This window comes from Filicampus tigris, chromosome 21, assembly GCF_054856515.1.
Source record: "Filicampus tigris isolate MCC_2025a chromosome 21, RoL_Ftig_1.0, whole genome shotgun sequence".
NCBI lineage: Eukaryota > Metazoa > Chordata > Actinopteri > Syngnathiformes > Syngnathidae > Filicampus > Filicampus tigris.
This window is the reverse complement of record NC_141237.1, coordinates 3,316,237-3,342,338: the sequence shown is the minus strand read 5'-3', so window position 1 is coordinate 3,342,338 and position 26,102 is coordinate 3,316,237. Positions and strand designations below refer to the sequence as shown.

Genomic DNA, 26,102 nt, shown 5'->3' with positions numbered 1-26,102 from the left:
GCTTGAGCGTCCAGATGTTTGAGATCTGACGGCGACGAGCGAGCCAACGCAAGCCAGGGACATCCACCACTTCCTGACTCAATTCCCCACAAAGATCAGATCCATTTCCTCCTCCAAAACACATCAAGTCCTCGTGGGACATCATAGAAACTCAAATGAACCCTGAAAGGTAGAAGGTTCCCCAGCCCTCCTCTAATGAGTCCAATCGTCCAATTTGAATTCACCATGAGATCACACGTTCTTCCTCGGAAAGTCTGACTAAAACCGAATTGAACAAAAAACAAAGCTTGCAAACATCACATGACCAAACCAAGAAAACAATCCAGACTAACAGCATACGTACAAAGTCCACCACGATGAGGGGAAAATATTCTATAAATTGACTGCAGCATGTAATTTGTTGTATGCCTCTGCAGTATAGATTTTAATCGTGGGTATGGAGCACAACTAAACACGATACCAACAAAAAGAAGCCGTTCATAAAAATGTTAGATGCCGTGGAATGAGAAAAGGAGAGGCAGCAGGTCGAATGGAGTTGCGACATCATGTATGTATACATGATATTGGAATAATCTTGTCAATAATCTCAATTGGAAAAAATATGGAATCTACCTGCTAAATATTTGATTAACAACAAGATAAAAGAAGGAACACATTTTTATATGTTTGTAAATGAAGTCAAAGAGTATATTAAAACTATTGAACAATCCACAAATGTAAAAGGACAGATGTATGTGCTCTTTATAATGTTTATGCAGTGTAGTTTTCTTGGTTACTTAGTTTGTCTCTCCCTGGCTGTTGTTTTTGTATAATTTGTATTTCAAAATAAAGTTATATTTAAAAAAAAAAAAGGCAGCGGTCGCGGCATAAGCGGAAGTGACGTCTGGGCTGCCGCAAGTTGCGCTTGCTCTTTCTCAAGCTATAAGCAGCCGAAAGTTGTTGTGTAACAAGAAAAACAATCGTACACTGACTCAGGATTACACGTTACCCTAACGGCACAAGGAGGGTTTCTCCTCGTCCATTTACGTTTCACATTTGTGTTTTAGTCAGCCAAAATGTTTTCCCTTTCGTCGTTTCAGCCACAGCAGGTAGGCGAAATGCTACTTTTTGCCCTTGCGAGTAGCTAGTTATTCATATCGATCAATAGTCTTCTTCTGGCGTGTGAATGTCATTGTGGTAGCCTAGAGACGATCAATTTGCTGGTTTAATAACTACAGTGGTGTGTGTTTGTCAGGTCTGTTGTTGTTCTTGCCGCTGTTTGGCTAATATTAGCATTAGCGTGTGCGTTGTGTCACGGTGGGACCATGGTGACGTCACCGCGCTGTGGATTAATGCAAATTGAGGAGTAGCGCTTGATTTTTGCGCCGATAAAGTATACCCAATCGGAGAAACGAACGGTAGACAATGTAAAGTAAAATGACCGCCGTCAACCTAAAGTTTCACAACACGGCTCGTGCACATCGCGTCATCGCCGACGTCGCTACCGGGCTAGCCGCCACGTTAGGAGCGCACTGAAGGCGACGTGACTACTGTTGTTACACGTAAAACAAACTCGCTGTGTTTCTCGCTTGATTTAGACGGCCGAAATATATAAACATGGTGAACCGTTGCTGTGTTAGGGGGTGCAGCAATGCCACCCACGATCGCAAAGGAAGACAATTTAACAACGGGCCGAGTTTTTATAGATTTCCTGCTTGGCGGAAGACCGAGGGAACAGATGAAAACATTTGACCATAAACAACCTTCCGTCTTGGGCGAGAGTATGCTGTCACATTGAAGAGTGCTCAGCATGACATATAATGTAGTTCCATGCATGTTGACAATGTTATGTATCATCTCATTTCCCCCCCCACCCCCACCAGATGATTGTGCCCCTCAACCAGCTCATCGGCGTCCTCCACTCACTGAAGAACACAGCCACGGCATCAGTGCAGACTCTGCACAAAGACTTCAGCCCAGAACACACCGCACATGCAAAAGAGGCGAGTTTGGAATTTTGGGTGCGCCTCGGCCACAGTAATGTGATCACAATATTTGCTTTATTAGGATAAATATTTTTCTTCCTCCTCTTGTTGTAGCCCAGCACAAGTCTTCGGGATCTGGGTGTGTCAGACATTGGAGACAGTCACCTGTACGAGCTACTGGACCGGTTGCTGCCCACGCTGGGCTCGGAGGAGCCGCCGACCGTCCCTTCGGTGTGGAGGACAACTCACGTTTCCGCACACAGCTTCTTTCACAACAAGCACGGTTAGTTGCTCAGTGTTGATGAAGTGACCCTCTCTGGCTCCCCGTTTGTCCACATAACAAAAGAAAGAATAAATAAAATATGAGACAAATATTTTGGTTCATCACAGGGTTCACACAAAGAAGACTTTTCGGTTCGCCGATATTCCACAGGCAAAACCACAGACCTCTGCAAGAAGTTTGCGCCGAGCTGCAGTTTTTACCCTGTGAGTAACACATCGCCACCAGTTCGTTACAGAGACAAAGATTTTATTTACATTTTTTTTTCCAAACGTCATTTGTTGTGTTGTGCTTGTGGCTTCGTTCAGTGGGGCTCCAGAGTCGAGGTTTCAAGACTCTCAGAACAAAGAGCAGACGGACGGCGTCTGGTGATGATGTTCCAACTGAGTTGGATCCGTACACGCCAGCTTTCATGAAGGTCGGGCTCCTGCATCATCTCTCGCATTTTATACAACACGTGTGGTGTGAGGCCTTTCTGTGATTCTCTCAAAAATGACTTTCACATACACATATATAGTTTTTTCTACGTTTTCTGGGCTCTGTGCACCGGGTCTGTGATAGACTTTCAATCTTTCAATGGGGAAATTAATGGAGAGAAGAACCTAAATATTGACTGCCAGAGAAATTGGTGAATATAATTTAAGGGATACTTTGAATTTCCATGGATGGCTCAAATGTGCATTGCTCTATGCCACTTTTTAGAGATATATTTTGTATTGAGTAGGTGAGTCAAAGTTGTTGTTTTTTTTCATGATTGATATCTCTTTTGTTTCCTTGTAGGGTTTTATGATGAGGGAAAAGGGGGCAGCGACTCAGTCATTGGACCAACTGACGAAAAGCAGGAACCTCCCGCAGAGCCAGGAGGAGGCCTTCAAGTTGGGCTTCTCCGACGGCTTCATGCGATCACAGGCCTTCACGCAGAAGACGCAAGGCAGGCGGCTGACTCCCTTCGGCCAGCACCTCCTCTTGCTTCCATGTTTGTTTAGTTTAGTTTCTTTCAACCGTGCAGATTCATTGAGGAGAACCAGGCTGGTCCTGCTGGTGCTACTCCTGCTCGGCATTTATGGGCTGTCCAGAGCGCCCTTTCTCTCGGGTAAAGGCTCCTTTTCTGACGCTGGTTTGTCCCTTTTACTCCTCTCAAAAAATTATCTGACAGCCACACCAACACATACAGTAGGGTTGGGCAGTTAATCGAAATGTAATCATTTTTATTTATTTTTTTATTGCTATCATTTTAATGTTATTATTTTACTTTGTTTCTAAATCAATTAATAATCGTGCTTATTAATCATGATTGTAGTATCAATCGAAATAATCGTCGTTATAATTTTTTTCCATAATCGCCCAGCCCTAGTAGTTACATTCTATGTGAATTCTACAAAACACTGAGCAGGTTTGCGTTCTGGTAGTGAGGTTCCGAACCACATCTGGCCTGGACTCAGCCATCGACCCCATCCAGATGAAGAACGTGACATTCGAGCACGTCAAGGGCGTGGAGGAGGCCAAGAACGAGCTGCAGGATGTCGTGGAATTCCTCAGGAACCCCCACAAGTTCACCGTTCTGGGTGGGAAGTTGCCCAAAGGTATCCCAGCTTTCTTTTGTTATCCCGTGTTTTCCTTTCGCTTTGATTTCGCTGTCCTTGAAAATCTCCCTGCAGGGATCCTCCTGGTCGGGCCGCCGGGCACCGGAAAAACGCTGCTAGCCCGGGCGGTCGCCGGTGAGGCGGACGTGCCTTTCTACTATGCCTCGGGGTCCGAATTTGATGAGATGTTTGTCGGGGTTGGCGCAAGCCGCATCAGGAACCTGTTCAGTGAGTTTCCGGGAACGCGGTTGATCTCGATTTGAATCCACCCCGCCATGACAGTCACATGTAATCCCAAACACAAATTTTTGACATGGTGTCCAGACGTATCCCGACGTATCCTGGCACCTGTGGTTTCCAAATGTTACGGAATGGTCTCTACGCTTTGTTTGTATTTACAGAGGAGGCCAAAGCCAACGCACCTTGCGTCATCTTCATCGACGAGCTGGATAGCGTCGGTGGGAAGAGGATCGAGTCTCCCATGCATCCATACTCTAGACAAACCATCAACCAGCTGCTGGCCGAAATGGACGGGTCAGTCTGTCCTTCTGTGGTCATCACCCGGAGGAGGTTTTATTTTGAAGGAGACATTTGATCATATTTGTATCTTTTTTTTTTTTTTTTCCAGGTTTAAGCCAAATGAAGGCGTCATCGTCATTGGTGCTACCAACTTTGCCGAAGCTCTGGACAAGTACGTTTGCAGTTTTAGAATTTTTGTTTCCAAACATCCGTCCTCTTGTTGATGGTTAATCTTCTTCCGCCCGACCCCAGCGCTCTTGTGCGGCCGGGCAGATTCGACATGCAGGTGACGGTCCCCCGACCCGACGTGAAGGGACGGACTGAGATCCTCAACTGGTACTTGGCCAAGATCAAAGTGGACTCTGGTAGGTTGTCACTCGTAATGGACTGCATGCTCAGTGGACAGCAAGCCATGTCTTTTCCACGCATGCAGCGAGAGAACCTGTGAGGCGAGATTCGAACCCAGAATCTTTCGACTGTGACTCATAACCATTAGACCAATGTGCATGCTGCCCTGTATTGATTGGGTTGTTGATTTGTTGTAAATTTAACCAATTTTTTTTTTTTTATTAGTTGAATATTATGAGTTGATTATTACATAATATTTTTTGGGGGAAAAGATCCTTAAAGACATACTTGGATGAGTTTATTGTGGACGCCGACCTTTGTGAATGGCGACCTCTCAAATGTCCTTCTTGATGTATTTACAAAAGACCTCCACACTCTTTGTCCTCCTGAAGTGGTTGTCTTTGCATGTGAATGAGTAGCTTCTGTCCTCTTTTTTTTTTTTTTTTTTTTTTTTAAGTAACAAGTCTCTTTTGTTGTGTTGCAGCGGTGGAGCCTGAAATTATCGCCCGGGGCACGGTAGGCTTCTCGGGGGCCGAGCTGGAAAACCTGGTCAACCAGGCAGCCTTGAAGGCGGCGGTGGACGAGAAAGAGATGGTCACAATGAAGGACCTGGAGTTCGCCAAGGACAAGATCCTCATGGGTGAGCGAGTGAGGAAGTGGAGCGGTCGGGAGGGAGGAAATGGGGGGTCTTAACAGCGCACCCCACTGTTCATTGTAGGCCCCGAGAGGAGGAGCGTGGAGATTGACAAGAAGAACAAGACCATCACGGCCTATCACGAATCAGGACACGCCATCGTGGCTTACTACACCAAGGACGCCATGCCCATCAATAAGGCCACCATCATGCCACGGGGACCCACGCTCGGACACGTCAGTCGAAATTTTGTATATGCCCAAGTTTTCCTATGATTTCATTTTCAGTGATTGTCCAATCTTCAATTTTTCCAGTAATTGATGTGCGTTCATCGGAAGCATTTCGGAATTCATGTTTCGAGGGTTCAACAGACAGCGAGGCGTCTGGACGTGTTAGGGCAACATCGGCATAATATCCCATCCAAAGTCAGACTTTCAAAATAAAAGCATGCACTATAACTCACACTTCCTCTGACCAATAAACAAGCACAATAATTTATGCCCGCTGAACATGCCAAAGAAAGTGTTACTATATTTGTGCGGTTTTGAATGACTTTAGACAGGATGGCAACCAGGTTTGCTATTGACTTGAGTTGTTTATAAAAGCTTGCAAAAAAACATGATTTAGGAAAGAACTCAGAGTACAAAAATCACTCCGTCTCTCCTCCTTCGATAAAGGTAAAATGATAATGTTAATTGTTCATTTATCTACTTCATTAATCATTTATATTTAAAAGTGTTGTGTATGTTCATCTAGAGTTATTTCCTAGAACATTTTTTTTTTTTTTTTTTTGGTTACCGGTAATATTTGCTGGTCTCTGGAACTGATTAATTGGGTTTGCATTATGTCCTATGGGAAAGATCGCTTCGGATTTAATATTTTTGTTTTAGTCTGACTTTCTGGAAGGCGTTCATCAGAAAAATTGAGGTTCCACTGTACTTAATTAAAAAATGGGTTATTGGTGAAGAAGAACGTCGGCCACATGTCCTCATCCTTTCTTTTTTGCCCTTATTTTCCTCATTGCCCTTACATTTTCTCGCCCTCTCAACTTGTCTTCATGTCCTCTCGTATTCGCCTATTCACATCTTGTCCTTTCCTCCAGGTGTCCCTGCTCCCAGAAAATGACCGCTGGAGCGAGACCAGAGCGCAGTTGCTGGCCCAGATGGACGTCAGCATGGGCGGGCGAGTGGCGGAGGAGCTCATCTTCGGAGACGACGACATCACCACAGGTGGGCCTACCTGCACACTCGGCGTGTACGCCCTCCTGCCTGCCTGCCTGCTCCAATGACATCTCAATTTGAATCCTCCATTTCAGGTGCATCCAGCGACTTTGACGGGGCGACCAAAATTGCTAATCTGATGGTGACCAGGTTCGGCATGAGTGACAAGGTCAATTTGTCAGTGTGCATTTTGATAAGCAGACTGTCAAGTGGACTATGATGTCACACGTGTGCCCATTTGTTTCCCCACAGCTCGGAGTCATGACCTACGGCGACGTGACCAAACAAAGTCCCGAGACGCAAGCCGCCATCGAACAGGAAGTCAGGATGCTGTTGAAGGTGTGCGGCTTTGAGTAAAAAAAAAAAAAAAAAAAAGCAACTTTTACATGCTTGAAATTTCACACAAGTATCTCTCTAAATAGTGCAGGATATATACAAAGCTTTGACATGATTCAACATGGCTAACTAGCGTGGCTAACATCATTTAAAAAAAAATTTTTTTTACATTACTTCACAAAGCAGAGACGATTCGTTTGCTTTCTGCATTATGAATCCTATTTGTCTGACGCACCTTCAAAACTGTAGTCCGATTCTATTTGCAGGACTCGTACGAGCGGGCCAAGAGCCTCCTGAAGACGTACAAAAAGGAGCACGAGAAGCTCGCCGACGCCCTCCTCAGGTATGAGACTTTGGACGCCAAAGAGATCCAAATGGTTCTGGAGGGGATACCGCTGGACCACTAAGACCACCGACATACCTCCCACTTCCCTGTACTGTGCAGTCGTCATGTCATCGTGTCCTGCGCACTACAGCGAGGCGCCACTGTACATACTGTCCCGACCCAGGGCGCTGGGATTTATTCACAACTCCCGGCTGCCTTTTCTAGTTACCGTAGTCCCTTTTTAGATTGAATTCCATGAAATGTTTGGGTTGGATTGGACGACCAAGCAACCTCATTTCAACGACAATGAACAACAAAACACACACGTCCTGATAAGCGGCGCTTCTGTTTATTCACCCCAGAAGCTTCGGGTCCCTCTCCTTGAAGGCACCATTTTGTATAGATGGGTGCTTTTGCAGCATCATACCTTATAAGAGCTACTTTTATTTATTGAAGTGCCCTCCATTTCCCCCACCCGGTTTGGTGATCACGTGAATTGGTCAAATAAAGGTCACTCTTATTCCAACTGGCGATGGTCGTTCATTTTGAATTGAAGGTATCATCCACTGCAGGTAATTGACTGTTATTATTGAACCTGCAATTAGTTCCACTGTCACACATGGGGACATTGTTGAGTTCTCTTTGGTTGCCCCACCTCTTGAGTGTTTATAAGTGGAAAAAGAGCGCTTCGTCTGACATGAGGACTGCAGCTCCACATGGAAAAAAAGAACATAATGGATGCAGAAGATGATGTCGCCGTCATCGGGATTGGATGCAATTTCCCTGGAGGTACACTGATGTTTTTTTTTTTTTTTCCTCCTTTTTGGCTGGTTAGTGCAAATGCAGTGAAACTTCCCAAAGGTGGACTTTTTTTGTATCATTGTGTAATTTACAAATTCAGCTCCAAAAATATATCTATTAATACTGTTTACATCAAATTTGACCTTTTGGCTGAATAGTGGCCACTTTAGTCCACCTGAAACCAAGAATATTACTTTTCATTAGCCTAATAGCATAAATGCACGAAAACGCATCAAATTCAAATTACTTTAATCGAGATGATTGATCCTCACTTGCATTAAGGTCAACTTTTGTATTTTTTATTGATTTAAGTTAAAATTTGGTTGAAATGAGTTTCAGTCTAGGCTAAACAGATTTTTATTTATTATGTTTTACACCAGATTACTCCGTTGATAAATGATTTTAGAAAAGGCAGCAATTTCGTGTTATATTCTAAAAGAGGCTTCCTGGAATCCAAATGGAGCCAATGAATGACAATTTAGATTTTCCTAAGTGGAGGTACTACCCTCTGCAGACCGTGGAGAAGAATTACATTTTAGTATAAGAATCGGAAGCCCCTTTGCTGGCTAGTACTGTTAAAAAAACATTGGAAATCTTATTCTAATAACAAAAATTGACGTTGGTTTAAACTTTATGCGGTAATCGTACTGGGAGAAATTTTTCTTCCAAAAATATAAAAATTGGGTAGATGAACAGGTAGTCAAAAATCCAATAAATCCGTACTGAGGGTTGAAGTTTATGTTCATGCTTTATCTGTCATTGCCGTGGTTTTTAGGTGAAGGCTTGGATAATTTTTGGAGGGTTCTGTCAGAGGGGGAAAACTGTGTTGTGGATATTCCATCTGAGAGGTTTGACAGGGATTCCTGGTACGATTCTGACGGCAGCAAACCTGGAAAGACGCAAACCACCAAAGCTGCTCTTCTAGACGAGTAAGTGGAAGAATTCAGATTCTTATTTGTAAAAATACGATTTTTTTTTCAACCGTTACAAAAAGATCTATCATCTTCGTCCACTTTGACCAAATGTACAAATAACCTATAAGCCTTACACATGACTTTATATACTCTATCCCTCTTAGTCCTTGATTAATAAATTAATCTTTTATTTTTATCCCAAATTTCTATAGTTGGACGTTTTTATAAGGCGTTTATTTGTGAATCTGACATTGCATATTGATTGTGCACCAGATTTAGCGCAATGCAGTGCTTGATGTAAAATGATGACTGTCGGTGTCCATTTCAGGTTTAACGAGTTTGACCACCATTTTTTTGGTATTGCTGAGGCAGAGGCGGACGTCATGGACCCTCAGCACAAACTGCTCCTTCGGTGCACCTTTAGGGCCTTGGAGGACGCCGGCATCCCCATGGAGGGCATCAGTGGAAGCAAAACTGGAGTTTATATCGGTGACCTTACTCATATGACACTCAGATGGATAGATGACACTTTGCTGCTATGAAAATAGTGTACTGCTTTTGCAACTTTACTTTCAATTCAAAATAACCCCTACACACAGCTATTAATATCCACACCTCTTTCAACAAAAGTGAGTACAACCCTTAGTGAAAAGGACCAAATTGGACCCAATGAACCTTATTCATTCCCCTTTATCATGTGACTCGAGTGTGATTGTGCAGCAGGTCTGTTGAATTTGGTTTTATTGCTCTCACATTCACATACAGATCACTGAAAGTTTCATTTAGTCAGGCAAGAGACTAATATTAAAAACTCAGTTTTGGGAAATACCCTACAGTAGATACTTGATTAATCCCGTGAGGGAACAGTAAGTCATAACAGCAGCATTTTTTCCACACATAAACACACAGAATAATATTTTTCAAAAATGGATTAAGTACAAAAAATATGAGAGTGCAATTTAACAAACAGACCTGACGGTGTTGCAGGTCTAATGAACCGAGACTACGAGACGTTGCGAATTAACAGCCCCGCCTCCATAAATCACTACAACGCCACGGGGACGGCCATGAGCCTGGCAGCCAACAGGATCTCCTTTGTCTTCAATCTCACCGGGCCGTCATTTTCCCTGGACAGCGCATGTTCCTCCTCGCTGGTGGCTCTGCATGTAGCTTGTCAGGCGATAAGACAAGGTATATTATGTATATGTATAAATACTCTGGTACGATACTTAAGTAGATTTTTCGGGCATCTGTTCCTTATTATACTTTTTACTCGCGTGTGTGATTTTGAGCGATTATTTTGGAGCGATTAAGTCCTTTTTCCACCTCTCTGACCAGGGGACTGCGAGATGGCACTGTGCGGAGGGGTCAACTGCATTTTGGAGCCCCGAGTGTTTGTCGCCCTCAGCAAGGCCAGGATGATTTCACCCGAAGGTACCAGCAAGCCCTTCTCCAGCCGAGCAGATGGCTACGGCAGAGGCGAGGGCTGTGGCGTCGTTCTTCTCAAGCCGCTCAAAAATGTGAGTTTTGAAAACAATCCTTATTGTGGCCAGTGTGCTCCTGTCAGGACTTTTTGTCAGTCTGTGCTTCACTTTTAGGCATTCTAAAAAAAAATTGAAAAAATAGCTCAGAATAAACTTGCTCACATTTCAAAAAACCTGAGCAAAATACGATGACAACAACCAAGGAGAGTCCAGTTATCTCCACTCGTCTCTTACGGATGACCGTAAACTAGATGACAGAAAATCCAAGAGTATTTAGCATTGTGTAATTCACAGGCGTTACAAGACTGCAACAAAATCTGGGGTATCATCACCAAAACCGCCGTCAACCAAGATGGACATTCGGTGTCACCGATCACCAAGCCATCCTTGCGTCAACAAGAGGAGCTGCTGCAACAAATTTACTCCAAGTGTGACCTCGCTGATGTCCAGTACATCGAGGCTCATGGAACTGGAACCATCATTGGAGATCTGACAGAAGCAACAAGCATCTCAAATGTGGTCTCCAAATCCACATACGGCAGTACAGACACTCTGCGGGTCGGCTCTGTGAAGGGAAATATCGGACACGCAGAATCTGCGGCCGGGGTGGCTGGACTCATCAAGGTGCTCCTCATGATGAAGCACCAGACCATCGTTCCGTCTGTTTTCTACTCCAAAGACTGTTCAAGCATCGATGTTGAAGTCATGAGAATTAGTATTCCAACAAAAAAAGAAAGGTGGGGGACCAGTGGATCGTGGAAAAGGGTGGCTGGGGTTAACAGCTTTGGGTTTGGAGGCACAAATGCGCACGTCATTGTAAGCGAGCATAAGCAGACTACAGATCTCGCGCAGATCCCAAAAGATGGTCCCAGGCTCTTTGTAACATCTGCAGCCTCTGAGAAATCCTTGATCCGATCCCTCACCGACATCCACAGATGGCTTCTCGACGACCAAGCGGCTGACGCGCTGGCGTTATCCTACACCTCAGCCTGTGGACGGAGCCACACAAAGCACAAATACCGCAGGGCCATCGTCACGTCATCCCTGTCCGATTTACAGCATCAGCTGGCTTCTTCACTGAAAGCAAAAGTTGCATCGACAAAGTCCAACACTGAGGTGGTGTTTGTGTTCAGTGGAAACGGTGTTGCCTTCAGAGGCATGTGCAGGCAGCTCTTTAGCACCATTCCTTTTTTCAAAGACAAGGTGCAAGAGGTGGAGGTCCTCTTTCAGAAGAGGAGCCAGCACATCAGAATCAGTCAGTGGCTTTCTGGAGAGTGTGAGACGGATGACCTGAGCCAGCCAGATGTTGTCCAGCCTCTGCTTTTTGCTCTTCAAGTGGCCATAGCAGCTCTCTTGAAGCACTGGGGCATCAAACCCGACACGGTGCTGGGACACTCCTTAGGTGAGGTCGCTGCCGCTCACTGCTCTGGTCTCTTGTGTCTTGAAGATGCTGTCAGAGTGGTGTACCACCGCAGTGTGCTTCAAAGTAGGGCCACCGAAGGAAAGATGCTTGTGGTGGGCAACATACTTGTAGAAAAGGTGCTGAGAGTCCTTCAGGACTTCTCAGAGAGCGTTTGCGTTGCTGCCTTGAACAGCCCGGAATTTTGCACTTTGTCAGGAGATGGAGACGCTGTAGATGTCCTCCGTGACAAACTCAACACGATGTATATGGAGGAGAATATCTTTCTTCATATCTTAGATGTTCCGGCAGCTTACCACAGTCATCTAATGGATCCTATCCTTGAAGACATTCAGACTAATTTAAGTTGTTTGGCAGTCAACAACATGGAATGTAAGCTATTTTCTACCGTGACAGGAGAAAAGTATGCGTGTGGTGACTTTGAAACTGGTAGCTATTGGGCAAAGAACATCAGGGAACCTGTTCTGTTTGAGCCAACACTTCGCGCTGTCGTAAGGGATAAGCAGTCAAGGAGAAACATGGTCTTTGTGGAGATTGGACCACGCAGGGTTCTTCAAAGACACATCCACAAAACCTTAGGAAAGGACATGATTGTTCTCTCCTCTTCTCAACCACAGAAAGAATATGAAACCATCTTGTCTACAGTGGGGAAACTCTTTGAACTGGGCGTCAACATACACTGGCAGGAGCTTTACCAAGGTTATAAAACACCACCCACAGCGTTCCCAGTCTATCATTTTGACAACGCAAAGAAAGAGATGTACTCTGAAGATTTCAGACAAGGATACAACTTGTCGTCCTCTTCACCACATCCACTGATATCCCAAATAAGGAAGAACAACAAAGAGTACCTATGCAATCTCACGGCGGAGACTGTGTCATATCTCTGGGAGCACAAACACAATGGCATTGCCATCGTGCCCGGAGCCTTCTACGTGGAACTGGCTTTTTCCTCTGTGGTGGCCTATTTGAAGCCCAAGAGGCCCATCTCCTTTATCCAGCTCAGTGTGACATTCCACAATCTGCTTATCACTAAAAATCACCAATTGAAAGTGAGGATTGAAGAAACGAATGGTGTCTTTACAATAAGCTCCCCTGCTGCCACTCACGCCTCAGGTACCTTCAGGTGCACGGATGGACCGGCTGTCTTTGAGGAACCAAGTATTTGCCCCGAGGTACTCTTTAAACGGTGCAGTTTGATTATAACGACCATAGAATTTTACTCCATTCTTTCTAGATCGGGATTTGATTATGGCTCTGTTTTCAAACAGCTGGACAATGTGCATTTTGGTGATGAATTTAAAGAGGCTGTGACAGCAGTCCAGGTCCCAAAAGAACTCTTGAAGCACCTTCACGACTACTTCATCCATCCTGTGCTGTTGGACTATTTCTTGCAAATGACTGCTGTCGTAGCCATGAGGCGTCTCTCAGTCAAGCAGGGATTCCCCTCGGCTATTGGCAGCATTGTCATTTCAGGACCACCACAAGAGGAGATGTTTATTTACATGCGGGCAACTGAAGAGAAGCCAGACTTCCTGAAATTATGTGGTTGCTTTGCTACCAAAGATGGAAAAGTACTGGTGGAACTTCAGGAGGTACAGATCACATTTTTGGATGGTGGTTTACCTGCTTCGCAGCCAGTGTTTTACCACAATGAATTCATTCCCATCACAAACAAGATACATTGTGACATGAAGATAAGGGCGTTGGTTTTTGCAGACAAACTCGGCATTGCTGAAGCACTTGGGCCATACTTGGACCCGGAGTCGTCCTTCGTGGAGAACAGAAACCACTGGACACCAGGCCAAATCCGAGACGTTCTTGGCAACAACTTGAGAGACGTTCTCTTCATTTGGGCCGCAGACGATCTCAATCACTTATCAACTAGTAGAACGCTGGATCGCTTGGTAGCCTGCTGTGAGTCATTCCGACAGGTTGTTGTAACTTTGAAGGGGAGCCATCATTCTTGCACTGTACGTGTTATAACCTACAGATCCACAGAGATGATTGTGGATTGCGTGAGTTCTGGTTTTGTGCTGTCCGGCATGATGAGAGCTTGTGCAGCAGAGGTGCCGGGTATCTCTTTTCAGCTCATTGACCTGATGTCTCTAACCAGAACGGACATTGAATCTTTAGTTGGTGTCATTACGTCTTGCAAACAATCCGAAGTCATTGTTGGTCAAGGACAGGTGTCAACACCAAGGATAACATGTACGCATATAGTGGACAGAGTATCATTCAAGGGTGACATACAATCAGTAAGAGATTTTGTCCTACAGAGCAGTCATCCTTACAGAGTGGAAGGCTTGACTGCTAGCCCCAATGACACAAATGACCGCAAAATTCCGAATAGATCAGTCGAGGTGGAGTTAACAAATATATGTGTCCATTCATCAGATTACTTCCCTGTGACACTTTCACACCTGCATTTTGGAAAGACATTTTATTGGAACAATTGCACCTCACACCACCACACACTGCTGGCGCTCGACTTTAGTGGCATTGTGACGGCTGTTGGCAAAGACGTTCGCAGCCTAAGAGTGGGCGACCACATCACGACAAGTTACCCATCTGCAACAGCGACCAGGGTCGTCATTCCGGATTCTGTGTGTTACGACACCAAGAAACTTCCGTTCTTGGAAGAATGTCCAAGCGTGTCCTTCTTCATCCTGGCGTGGGAGCTTCTGCAGCGCACTCTTCCCACTGTCAAACCACAACAACAGAACAAATTGGCCATCATCACTCCAGACTTGGCTTCTGTATTTATGAAAGTTCTAGCGTTAACAGCAAACAGGTCGGGCTGGAATGTGTCCTGTTTGCCCCATTTTTCAAAGCAAGATCCAAGTCCTGCCCCAATCCGAGCCTTTGTTTTCCTGCCCCCGTATGACAACTCTTGGCAAGACTTAAGTGAAGATGACGGCCATGAGCGACACGCTGTGTTTGTGTGCGGAACGCACCAGTCACCCCCATGGACAAACAGGTTTCCATTAAAGAGTGACTTCCTACACCTGCACGTTGTGCATGTGACCCGTGTTCTTCAAAAGGTTTACCTCAAAGCGGAAGCAGGGTCCATCTTTAAGTGGCTCACGACGCTTGGCTTTGATCGAGCATCTCTGCCTATTAAAAGGGATACTTTTCAGATCTCAGGCACAACAAAAGCTCAGGCTAACCAGTCATACTTTGCCTCCAAGACAGTGCGCCAAGTGGTTTTGCATCAGAGAACGCCTAACTGCCAGTTGTCGGACATTGTGCTGCTGAGCAAACCGAGACAACTCTTCAAAAAACACTGTTCTTATATCGTAACTGGAGGCCTCACCGGTTTGGGTTTCGAGACCGTTAAGTTCATTGCCTGTAACGGCGGCGGTTGTATTGTGACCTTGTCCAGACGTATGCCAACTCAAAAAATGCGTTCTGAACTGGATCTCATCCAGAAGAGCTACAACATCACCATCATGAACTTCCAGTGTGATGTTTCAGTGTTGCAACAAGTGGTGGACGCCATCTCAAAGACTGAAATGAGATTGAGTTGTTGTCCCATCAAAGGAGTTTTTCACAGCGCTGCAGTGCTCCACGATGCGCCCATAGAAATTCTCAATGCGTCCCTCCTGCAGAAGGTTTTGCAGCCCAAAGTGAGTGGCGCCCTGAATCTTCACAATGCCACGCTTCACAAGGAGCTTGACTTCTTTGTGTGCTACTCCTCCGTCTCGTCACTTCTTGGCAACGAGTCACAGTCCAACTATGCAGCAGCCAATTCTTTCCTTGACACTTTTTGCCTCTACCGAAGGAACCTTGGTCTGGCCGGACAGTCCGTCAACTGGGGTCCTCTGAACCTTGGCCTCCTGTTCAACAAAAAACATGTCCAAAAGCACCTGGAGAGCAAAGGGATGATGGTCATGGACGTGGAGGAGATTCACGAAGCTCTCGCCAAGGTCCTTCTCACCAACAGACCTCAGCAACTCGTATGCAAGTTCAACTTTAAAAACGCTTCCCTCAGGGAGCGACTATCATCCTTGGTGGAGGTAGAGCTAAAGGACAACGGGAGCATTGAGCCAGCAGTTTGGCAACTGTCCTCCCCACATGAAAGCGTGAGAAGGATCATCGGTGACGTTAGAAACCTTGATGAGGATGAGTTGGATGACAACGCTACACTGGGTGCGCTGGGCGTCGACTCGATGTTGGCCGTGACACTTCAGAATAAGATATTTCAAGAGACAAGTGTAAATATACCTTTGGTCAGGATACTGGACCCAAACACAACAGTGGCAACTTTGGAAAGTTTTGTGATAAATAATAATGTAATGTGATTCATGAGGAATAAGCATTTGTTTCATAAGGTTTCGAATAAAGTGTAACCGCTACATATTTGTTCTTTTAGCTGTTTTTGTGCTCAGGCCAGCACTTTTGTCAATCCTGTTGTTTTAAACATTTACTCTAAATTTGGATTGGTATTTATAAATGTTTAGCATAAAGCAATGAAGACTGAATCAACAGTTCTTTAATCTGATTGTAACTACATCTTATCAGTGCAATGCATTTATTGTACTGTGATGAGTCACTGATGACGATAACATCCACGACGACAATCAGAAGTTTATTTCCCTCCTGTTCTTTAATAGTAATAAAAAGTGCTTGAATGTTTTTGTACAAACACGACTCTCGCTTAAATCATTTATTGAGGACTGCAATTGTATTGTTTTTGGTGTGGGGGGGAAAAGCCCAAAGAGGAGTCTTACATTCCTGAACTTGTCTATGTAAGGCAAAAACAAAAAGCACGCAGACTGGCATTAAATATTCATTGAGTTATATTTATTATAGAACAATTTACATATATATATATATATATATATATATATATTACACCTGTTTTTTTCAATTTGAGAAAAAAATATAGTTAAAAAAAATCTGATCTTTCCAATCACGAAGTGTTCGATGAATGCACTTATGAAATGGGGTTTAGTCCAAGGTTAAAAGCCGCTTTACAAACCATGAATGGCGACCACTCTGAACCGTAAAGCTGCGGCAATTCTACAGTCAACTGGATGAAAAATAACAACATAAGAAACAAAATACATATACAGCAAAATTGACTAGAAATGCAAATTACTCACAACACAGTTTGACAGGAATGATGGTGGAATTCACGCTCAGTCCCAGATGTTGGTCAGTACAGCAACTGAGCATTTGCTAATCAATTCAACATGGAAAAGGTTTCAGTTGACAAAGCGCCACTTGAAAGACCAAAAAAGTCAGGCGGGTAGCATGTGCCACACTGTGTGCTCTTGCGTCATTCCCACCATAATTTAATTGAGTATATTTTACTCCATTACATACACTTGGTTTAATAATCCTCATAAAGCGATAATAAAGATCACCTTCGGAACACGGGATTAATGAACAGCTCTTTAAAAAACAAATACAAGGACATCTGTATTATCTTCACATAACCTTGCGACAGTGACATAATCATGTCAACACAAAACAATCATAAACAACTTTGTTTTCAAATGTCTTCTCCAAGAGCTTCTAAATAAAATGTTTCCAAAACCCTACGCCAGTCAGAAGACACTTGATACCGAAGACAATTCCAACAAACTGAGATGTCGGCTCTCGTAAATGACTAATTCAGTTCTTCTATGACGCAGTGCTATGTTGACTTATAAGTGCCGTGGCTTAAAAGTGCTTTTTTTTTTTTTTTTTTTTTTTAAACATTGTGTTGAAAGCAAAAAAGTGGACTTCTCTATGACCTTCAGACACTCCACCAGATGGCTGAAGCATACTTCATCAGTTCACATGGATACGTTGCAATGAAAATACAGGTATGTTGTGTTTTGGGCTTGCGTTGTTCATTTTTGTGTAGTTTTCTTGCCAAATGTATTTTTTCTAACCATGGATCCTAAAAATAGTAATCGCTGGTCTAAAATGTATTCATGCCATTTTCATTTATTTCGATGGAGAAAGTTGATTTGAGATTATGTGAGTGATGAGCATGGTCACGGATCAAATTATACTTGGAAGTTAAGGTACAACTGTATCTATCTGGAGTGGTCTATCTTAAAATTTGGTCAAAAGAATGCTGGCATTATCAGTTGAAAAAGCGTTTGGGTCATTAGGTCCACACTCACGCCCCTCGTTCAGGATGGCCACCACAGTGGCAAGCGTGGCATTGGGATCCAAAAGTTTGACCAGTGGCACATTGACGCCTCGGTCCTGGTAGATGAGGTTTTGCAGTGTCATGGCCTGCATGGAGTCTGTTCCGAGAGACGAAAGCAGCGTGTCATCTTTCAGTTCGCTCATGTCCACGCCAACGGTTTTGCTAAGCAGCGAGATGACGTAATCTTTGGCCGGCACCTCCTCCATGTTTTTGCTTTGAGGATTCACTTCTCTGGACTTTTGGAGGGCTTGCTCTACCAGCGCTGACAACCGCATGGTCAGGGCAATGTTTTGCGAGAGGATGTTAAAGCGAATGTTCCGAAAGTGGAAGCGGCAAACAGCCTGTTGTGGTCGGTTGAGCAGCAAGCATTGCTCCAGACTTTTATGGATCTCAGCCACCATCAGCACCATCATCCCCTTGGCCTCCAGGAAGCGATGGAACACCTCTTTGTTCAAGAGGAGTCCCAGGTTCAGAGCTCCCCAGTTAATTGACTGCGCCGGCAGGCCGAGCTTACGCCTGTGCTGACAGAATAAGTCCAGGAATGTGTTCGCTGCTGCGTAGTTTGTTTGTGATGCATTTCCCAGAAAGGCCGATATGGAGGAGTAACAAACAAAGTAATCTAACTGACAGCTCAGTGTTGCGCTGTGCAAATTAAGCACACCGTTGACTTTTGGCTTGAGGACTTCCTCATAGATGGATCTGTCAAGGGCCTCGATCAGCGCGTCATGTAAGACGACCGCACTGTGAAACACACCTCTGATTGGATAACCTTTGAACTTAAGCTGGATATCGCGAACAACCTTGTGCACTTGCTCGGATGCAGCAATGTCACACTGCATGCTAACAACGCTGTTCCCACACTGCTTCTCTATGTTTTGGATCTCCTGCTGCACTTCCGCTGAGGGCTTGCTCCTGGAGAGGGTGATGACAACCTCGCCACCTTTTTGTGAGATGAATTTAACTGTTTCAAAGCCCAGTCCGGTCAGACCACCCGCTACGATGTACACTGATCTCTTTCGGAAAAGCTGCTTCTTTGAGCACAGAAGGGGAATGATTGATGTTGTGGTGGTCTGACCCTTTTGCAGTTCCACAACAGCCAGTTTTTTTGCATGGAAGTAGGATTCTGGCTTTTCCGAGGAAGGGCTTTGTATCTTCTCAGGTGTGAGACACTGAAAAGTGAAGCTTTCGAGGGAAAACTTCTTGTTCAGGTTGAAGGACCGAAGCCACTGATAAACACGTAGCCTTCGAGCACCCAGTGATCCTTTTTGCAAAATAGCCGGAATGTCTATTCTTTGCACGTGGACACTTTCCTTTATGCCCTGTAGGTCATCCTGGGCAAGCAAATGCTGTGTCTGAGATCCTCGAACAAGGACAACATTCTTGACACCAGGAAGGTTGCATACTTCTGCAATCAAGCTTTTGGTGTATGGAGGCAGGACTATGAATGCATCAATTTGATTGGCATCTTTAAAGGAGCCGTGTGTTCCAACGATCACGTCCCAACCAGACTTTTGAGAGGCAATTGTCAAAACCTTTACCAGAACGGAATCGGGAATAGGAGATATAATGCCGAGATGATGCTTGGCCTTTGGAAAGACCCGACATAGGATTTCTCTCGCCAGCACAAAGAAGGAGACACAAGGTGTTGTTTGAAGGAAGGGGAGTTGTTTGGTTTTGTAACACACATCCTGTGGAATGCTGATCCTGCTACCTGCTACCACAGGGTAACAGGAAGCCACAGAATCACCCACTTTTAATTTCCTGACATCCTTTCCAACCTTGGTAATGATCCCACTGAAGTCAAGCATGAGTAGCTTGTGGTTCTGTGAGGAGTATTTGTTCCAGTACAGCGTCTGGCCAAAGTTCAGATGTGAGGCACTGACAGGGAAGTACTCTGATGAATGGACACATAACTTAGTAGGCTGAATTTCGACTGACGTATCATTCATTTGCTGTACGTCAGCATGGACATGAACGGCACTCAAGCGACTCATTTTAAAAGCGCAAGCAGTTTGAAGGATGCAAGGATCAGATGTGTTGGATGCAAATGTGCCTTCAGAAATGTCAGTAAGTTCAGGTGGGGTGCGTGCAATAGAAGGTTTTAAAATTGCCCCATCTCTGACCACCAGTTCTGGGTACTTGCTGCAAGGATAAGCTCGTAGGACCTCGGACAGAGCCGCAATGTCCTTCGCACGGATGGAGCTAATGTCAACCAACTGGAATGACAGCTCGGCTATTTCTGCAGCAAGGGACCTTGTCATGCCTACAATGGCAAAGCCTGGATTGACATGGTCAACTGTGAGCTCAGATGAACAGTAGGTTACTGCTCGGATGGAGTTTGGGAAGTGGATTCGCTTGAGCTCGAGGACTACCTGGCGGAATATTTCACAGCAACTTGACAGATTCTGCAGGACATCATCAGGCATGAACGAGTTTAGGTTTTCTTTGCCCCATAAGAACAAGACCTCATCAAAGTTCTGCGGAATGTCTGGTATGTTGAGGTTTGCCAAGAGATATGGAAATCCATGACTCAAGATATCTTTTGCATGTGTGCATGAAATGTAGTGAGAACGCGAGTTCAAGTGGGGCTGAAGGGCTTTTGCGATCCCCATGTCGTCAGAGAAGACTAAGGCCTTAGGGGGTGGATCATTAGTGATCCCCTCGGGGATGACACTAAAGTCATTATGGTAGAAGTATTCCTCAACCACATGAGAGCGACTGCCAAGGTACTTGATCAACACATGCTTAACCTCGACCAAGGTCCGACCATGTCGATCAGCAAAGCATCCACAGACCTCAAAATGATCTGTACCAACATCAGTTGCCCTCAAGTAGACAGTCATCTCATCTTGTAAGGGTTCTAACACGGTCAAACTTCCAATCTTGGCAGGAAATCCTGGTCTACCAGCAAAAATGTGCTCTACTGTGACTGGGAGAAGCTGCATGAGGAAGTCCAGCACCACTGGATGAACATAGTAGTCGTGCAGCTGAGACTGTAGTGCTTGTGGAATTGTGATCAGGGCAAAAGCCTCTTTCAGATCTTCCCCATAGTGTACATTCGCCTTGTTTGTGAAGACCTCTCCATACTGAAAGCCTCCTTGGGCGAGGTAACCGTAAAATTCCTGATAAGTCACTACAGATGTGCACCTTTTGTAGATGCTGCTCAGGTCAATGCGCTGCTCTTCGACTGGTCGCTCTTTCTTTAAGACAACCGTGCCTGATGCATATGTGGCTGATGAGGAGAACACTGTGAAACTAGCTTCATTCTCTTTTTGCTCCAGCTGCACCTTCATCTCTGGGGGATTTGGGCTTATGACAAATGGGCTGTGAAAATTGACACTCAGCCTCAGTGCGTTGAGAGGGACCTTTGGTTTGGCGCAGGCCATGAATGCGGCTAAACCCAACTCGGCATAGAAGGCCCCGGGGATGATGGCCACCTTATTGTGTCTGTGCTCTTTCAGGTAGAAGGTGGAGTCAGACATCAAATCGCAGTTGAAAGTGTTGTTCTCATTGCCTCTGGCGCAGAGCACAGGGTGATTACTACCTGTGTTTTTCTGAGCCCCTTTGATGATGACGTCCCTGTCTGAAGAATCAAACTGGTATCTCGGGAAAGGCAGTGGTGGTGCCTCATAGCCTGCATAAAAGGTGTTCCAGTCTATGTTTACACCGAGCTCGAAGAGCTTTGAAACGACAAACAAGAGTGTCTCGTGGTCTTTGTCTGGCTGCAGCGAGGCTATGACAACTGTGTCATTTCCTAGAGTTTCCATGATGTTCCTCTGGAGAGCTCGTCTTGGACCTATTTCCACAAAGACTGTGCTGTTCTTTCCCTGACTGGCTGATCTGACTGCCTGCTCGAAAGCGACGGGCTCTCGCACATTTCTGGCCCAATAGTCACCTGAGCAAAAATCCCCCCCCCGTGCCTCCTCACCAGTCACGGTTGAGAATAACGGCACGCTAAGCTTGTTCCCCGCCAAGGAGCCAATCGCCTCCCTGATTTTTGGCAGAATTGGATCCATCATGTGGCTGTGGTAAGCAGCAGGGACCTCGAGAACGCGGATGAAGAGGTTCTCACTGTTAGCTGTGCTGCTCAGCTTTGCCTGAAGGCTCTGGATTGCGTCTGCATCCCCTGAGAGGGTGCATGACTGTGGGCTGTTAAAAGCAGCAAGACAAATTCTCCCGGAGTATTGAGGGAGAAGAGCAGCGACCTCTGTTACGGCCATGTTGCTGATGACCAGCATCTTCCCCCCTGCCACCTCACCCTGGAGAACGCTGCGGAAGTAGATGACTTTAAGGGCATCCTCCAGGGACAGGAGACCCGAGCAGTGAGCCGCCGCCACCTCGCCGACAGAGTGTCCCAACATGGCGTCGGCTTTAATACCCCAGTGCCCAAGCAAGGTGGCTATACCCACTTGCAGAGCAAAGAGGAGAGGCTGGACCACGTCCGGAGCGTTGTAGTCACTACGCTCGCTCTCGCTCTCAAGCGTGTCCAGGATGTTGAGCCTGCTCAGCTGCTGGTAGACTTGGGAAATCTGCTCAATTTTGTCTCTGAAGACTGGCTCGTATCGCAGCAGCTGCATGCCCATGCCGTGGTAAGCGAGACCATTACCGCAGAAGACAAACACTAACTTTGGATCTTGCAGTGACGGGCTCGTTGCATTTTTGTTCACAGCGGCCTGGAGTTTCTCTTTGAGGTCACTTATGGATGAAACCACGGAGGCCCGTCTGTATTTGTGTTTGAGGTGGCTCCTCCGGCATGCCGCTGTGTACAGAAGATGATCAAGATCAATGTGGTTCTCCAGACGTTTAATGGTGTCCTCTAGCATGAGAGTGAGAGACTTTGGTGAATTTGCCGACATGACAAAATATTTCCTCTTCCTGCTATCGTTCTTCTTCATTCTATGAGACCGCTTGTGCTGGGTGACAATGGCGTGAGCGTTTGTACCCCCGAAACCAAAATTGTTGATTCCTGCAACCCGCCCACCTCCTGCTTCCCACCTTTCCACCTGTATAGGAACTTGCATGTTCAGAGCCTTGAAGTCTACGCTTGCCGTCTCCTCAGAGAAGAAAACAGAAGGAACAATGGTCCCGTGCTTCATCATGAGGAGCACCTTGATAAGTCCGGCCACTCCAGCGGCAGATTCCGTGTGTCCGATATTGCTCTTGACCGAGCCAATCCGCAGAGTCTCTGCACCCGAAGCTCTGATTTTGGCGATGACGTTGGAGAGGCTCGCCGCCTCCGTTGGGTCTCCGACTGGCGTCCCGGTGCCGTGAGCCTCGATGTACTGGACGTTGGCGAGGTCACGCTCAGAGTAGATCATCCGCAGAAGCTCCTCCTGCTGAGTCATGGAAGGTTTGGTGATTGGCGACACAGAGTGTCCGTCTTGGTTGACAGCAGTTTTGCTGATGATTCCCCAGATGTGATCCTGGTCTTGTAAGGCCTGTCAAGGCACAGCAAGGATACAATGAAACTGAAGTTGCAAGTGCCAGGACGATCATATTTCTTTATGGTGGGGAATGTGGCAATATGGAAATGGCAAGTTCCAAGTTACAATGGCAAAAGCAAATTGTCGAGTCCCCACTAAATTCCAAGTCTTAAGTCATAAAATCAGTCACAACATATATTTGACAATAGTCACTTTGCATTCTGTATCTGTTCTTGCGTTACGAATGCAAATTTTCAAACATTTCAAATCGTTAGTCCGTCAAGTTGAATTTCATGAATACAAAGGACAAGTAAATTTGAGTGTTCTACAAGTTTTAGCTAAAGGAGTCCCCAGTTCTTAAATTGGCGACTTAAGCCTAACTCGAGTCAAATCATGTGACTGTATTTCCCCACCAATGGAAAACAGCGTCACCTTGGCCAATGGTTTGAGGAGAACCACACCGCATCCTTCGCCTCTGCCGTAACCGTCGGCCTTGTTTGAGAAAGGCTTGCTGGTCCCGTCCGGAGAAATCATCTTGGCCTTGCTGAGGGCCACAAAGACTCTGGGCTCAATGATGCAGTTGACGCCGCCACACACCGCCATGTCGCAGTCCCCTGACGAGACGGCACACAAACAAGGACCTTTTGGAACCTTTTTTTCACAAGATCGCTTTCGTCAGAATGGGAACGCATTGGAGCACCTTGTTTGATGGCCTGGCATGCCAGATGGAGCGCCACCAGGGAGGATGAGCAGGCGCAGTCGATGGCCAACGACGGCCCGGTGAAGTTGAAGACGTATGACACTCTGTTGGCGGCAATACTCATGGCCAACCCTGCCCCGGTCCAGTGGTTGATGACGCTGGGATGGACGTGTGCCGCATTGGTTTCGTAGTCTCGATTCATGAGGCCTGCCAGGAGAAGAAAAAAACAAAAACATTCATCTCTCATAGTCGCGAGATGTGGTAAATGAGGAAAACTGTTTTTTTTACCAAAATACACTCCGGTTCTGGTCCCGCTGGCCTTTTCCATGGGAATGCCGGCATTTTCCAGAGCTCTGTAGACGCACTGAACTAGCTGCTTTTGCTGAGGGTCCATTTGTTCTACCTCACTGCCGCTGATGCCAAAGAACTTGTGGTCAAACTGGTTGAAACTGCAAACATTATTGGGGGCGGTAATGGTCCAAATTCAATCAATAGTTGCACGAGCCACCAAGTCATTACTATAGAGCAGTGGTTCTCAAACTTTGTACACCAAGTATCACCTCAAAAAATGATGCATCTTAAGTTCCTACAAAGTGGGGGGGGACTCCCGCCCAGGTACGTCGCTGTGCACCATTTTAACCACGGCCAAAAATATCAGAAAAAAAATGCAATCTCCGCAATCGAGTCCGACATAGTTCTCAGTCCGTGCGCGTTTTCAGCAATCATCTTCAAACACGTGTAATACATTAAGAAGCAAATCTCTGGTTCACTGAACCGTACTGTGCATCCACCTTTTGAAATTTTTAGTGCCTTGGTGCTATAAAGGTTGGTCAACAGTGCCATAGAGTAGACGAGCATTGAGATGTTGTACCCGTCAATGAGGGCGGCGTTGGCTGTGCGAGACTTGCCCGCCTTGTTGTCATCGGGGTCATACCAGGCGGATAAGTCGAACCGCTCCTTGGGAATCGACACCGAACAATTCCGGCCACTCACCAGAACCTTCCAGAAATTTTCCAGACCCTCTCCTGCATGCAAAATACATTTCCTATGTTAGAATGACAACAAAAAATTGTGTTTTGATTTCTAGTTTTTATCATGATATGAATAGTCTCGTTAGTACTCATTGTAAATTAGTCATTGTAAGGAATTTCAAAATAATTACAATAATACCACTTTTTAATGAGCTCATGGCAGTAAAGGGAAATGTATTCTTGTGACATCGGGAAAAAATATATTCAATGAAATTACATTTTTTGTTGTCATTTTTTTTTTTTAAATGCAGTAGTTAAAATGTATGAATTGAATGAAATGATTAAATTATGTTTGTTTTAAGTCATTTTAATTTATTGTATAATATATAATGTATAAAATTTAATCAAATTGATCAATTGTAATGTTAAGACAAACATCACAATTCTTTAATTATGGCATGAGTTTATTTTAATTACATTCATATTCATTTTTTAAGAAAATATACATAAGTGTAATCGTTTTTATTTGAAAAACCGTATCTTTATTTGTATACAACGTATACCTTATTAAACTTTACTTTAATTACAACAAACAACTTTGTTCTACATTACATTCATATGAAATTTAAATTACAATATAAAGTATACTTAAGGCATACTTTGTTTCCGTTTGAATTTCATATTAAACAACTTTACACCTACGTTGTGTTAAAAATGAGGAGACCGCTGCAAAAATCCGTTTTTCTGATTTCCGGTTAAATGAACATTTCAAACTCCCAAATTACAAATATAAATATTATCATTCAGATCATTTATTTGCAGAAAATGAAAAATAGTCAACATTTAGAAAGAAAAAACAATCCAGTGTTTTCATTTTTCTTTCCCCCGACCCGTATGTTTTATCAATATAGCATACATAGGTAATATTCTTTTTAAAGGTGGAAAAGATAGCAGGTTGCAAAATGCGTTACCGCCTGGGAAGTTGCAGCCGATGCCCACCACGGCGATGCCGTCTTCAGCCCGCTCCAT

The 26,102-nt window shown here is 45.0% G+C and overlaps 3 protein-coding genes across 5 annotated transcripts; 2 read left to right on the top strand and 1 right to left on the bottom strand.

The window, feature by feature from the left end:
* The first annotated feature begins 882 nt into the window (after window positions 1–882).
* Window positions 883–7,735, top strand: LOC147127170 (ATP-dependent zinc metalloprotease YME1L1-like). Of its 2 annotated transcripts, none has more exons than XM_086020879.1 (18): window positions 883–1,088; window positions 1,863–1,982; window positions 2,079–2,247; window positions 2,355–2,450; window positions 2,553–2,662; window positions 3,025–3,175; window positions 3,254–3,337; window positions 3,654–3,827; window positions 3,903–4,055; window positions 4,229–4,361; window positions 4,456–4,518; window positions 4,599–4,711; window positions 5,179–5,334; window positions 5,413–5,564; window positions 6,431–6,557; window positions 6,644–6,717; window positions 6,801–6,887; window positions 7,151–7,735. In XM_086020879.1, exons 1-18 carry the CDS (start codon window positions 1,056–1,058, stop codon window positions 7,289–7,291), a joined length of 2,136 nt encoding a protein of 711 aa, XP_085877005.1. In that variant the 5' UTR covers window positions 883–1,055; the 3' UTR covers window positions 7,292–7,735. The 2 variants fall into 2 exon arrangements, with proteins under 2 accessions (XP_085877005.1, XP_085877004.1); XM_086020878.1 differs by having other exon boundaries at window positions 3,254–3,361.
* Window positions 7,736–7,866: 131 nt separating this feature from the next.
* On the top strand, window positions 7,867–16,468 carry pks1 (polyketide synthase 1). Of its 2 annotated transcripts, XM_086020877.1 has the most exons (7): window positions 7,867–7,998; window positions 8,786–8,939; window positions 9,253–9,413; window positions 9,912–10,115; window positions 10,263–10,444; window positions 10,703–13,003; window positions 13,100–16,468. In XM_086020877.1, exons 1-7 carry the CDS (start codon window positions 7,926–7,928, stop codon window positions 16,130–16,132), a joined length of 6,108 nt encoding a protein of 2,035 aa, XP_085877003.1. In that variant the 5' UTR covers window positions 7,867–7,925; the 3' UTR covers window positions 16,133–16,468. The 2 variants fall into 2 exon arrangements, with proteins under 2 accessions (XP_085877003.1, XP_085877002.1); XM_086020876.1 differs by having other exon boundaries at window positions 10,703–16,468.
* Window positions 16,469–17,023: 555 nt separating this feature from the next.
* LOC147127168 (uncharacterized) lies at window positions 17,024–26,102 on the bottom strand. The gene is made up of 6 exons (XM_086020881.1): window positions 26,045–26,102; window positions 24,974–25,127; window positions 24,391–24,551; window positions 24,103–24,309; window positions 23,835–24,016; window positions 17,024–23,417 (listed from the first exon to the last, which is right to left on the bottom strand). Exons 1-6 carry the CDS (start codon window positions 26,100–26,102, stop codon window positions 17,880–17,882), a joined length of 6,300 nt encoding a protein of 2,099 aa, XP_085877007.1. The 3' UTR covers window positions 17,024–17,879.

What these genes read in the sequence shown, in the direction of transcription:
- LOC147127170 (XM_086020878.1), top strand. Translation starts at nt 1,056, where the DNA reads ATGTTTTCCCTTTCGTCGTTTCAGCCACAGCAG. An exon ending in CGAGCTGCAGTTTTTACCCT is followed by an intron (nt 2,451 to 2,552) that starts GTGAGTAACACA and finishes GGCTTCGTTCAG; the next exon opens with TGGGGCTCCAGAGTCGAGGT. An exon ending in CAAGGACAAGATCCTCATGG is followed by an intron (nt 5,335 to 5,412) that starts GTGAGCGAGTGA and finishes TGTTCATTGTAG; the next exon opens with GCCCCGAGAGGAGGAGCGTG.
- pks1 (XM_086020876.1), top strand. Translation starts at nt 7,926, where the DNA reads ATGGAAAAAAAGAACATAATGGATGCAGAAGATGATGTCGCCGTCATC. An exon ending in TGGATGCAATTTCCCTGGAG is followed by an intron (nt 7,999 to 8,785) that starts GTACACTGATGT and finishes CGTGGTTTTTAG; the next exon opens with GTGAAGGCTTGGATAATTTT. An exon ending in AAAGCTGCTCTTCTAGACGA is followed by an intron (nt 8,940 to 9,252) that starts GTAAGTGGAAGA and finishes TGTCCATTTCAG; the next exon opens with GTTTAACGAGTTTGACCACC.
- LOC147127168 (XM_086020881.1), bottom strand. Translation starts at nt 26,102, where the DNA reads ATGGAGCGGGCTGAAGACGGCATCGCCGTGGTGGGCATCGGCTGCAAC. An exon ending in AACGCCGCCCTCATTGACGG is followed by an intron (nt 24,552 to 24,973) that starts GTACAACATCTC and finishes TAATGTTTGCAG; the next exon opens with TTTCAACCAGTTTGACCACA. An exon ending in CAGAACCGGAGTGTATTTTG is followed by an intron (nt 24,310 to 24,390) that starts GTAAAAAAAACA and finishes TTCTCCTGGCAG; the next exon opens with GCCTCATGAATCGAGACTAC.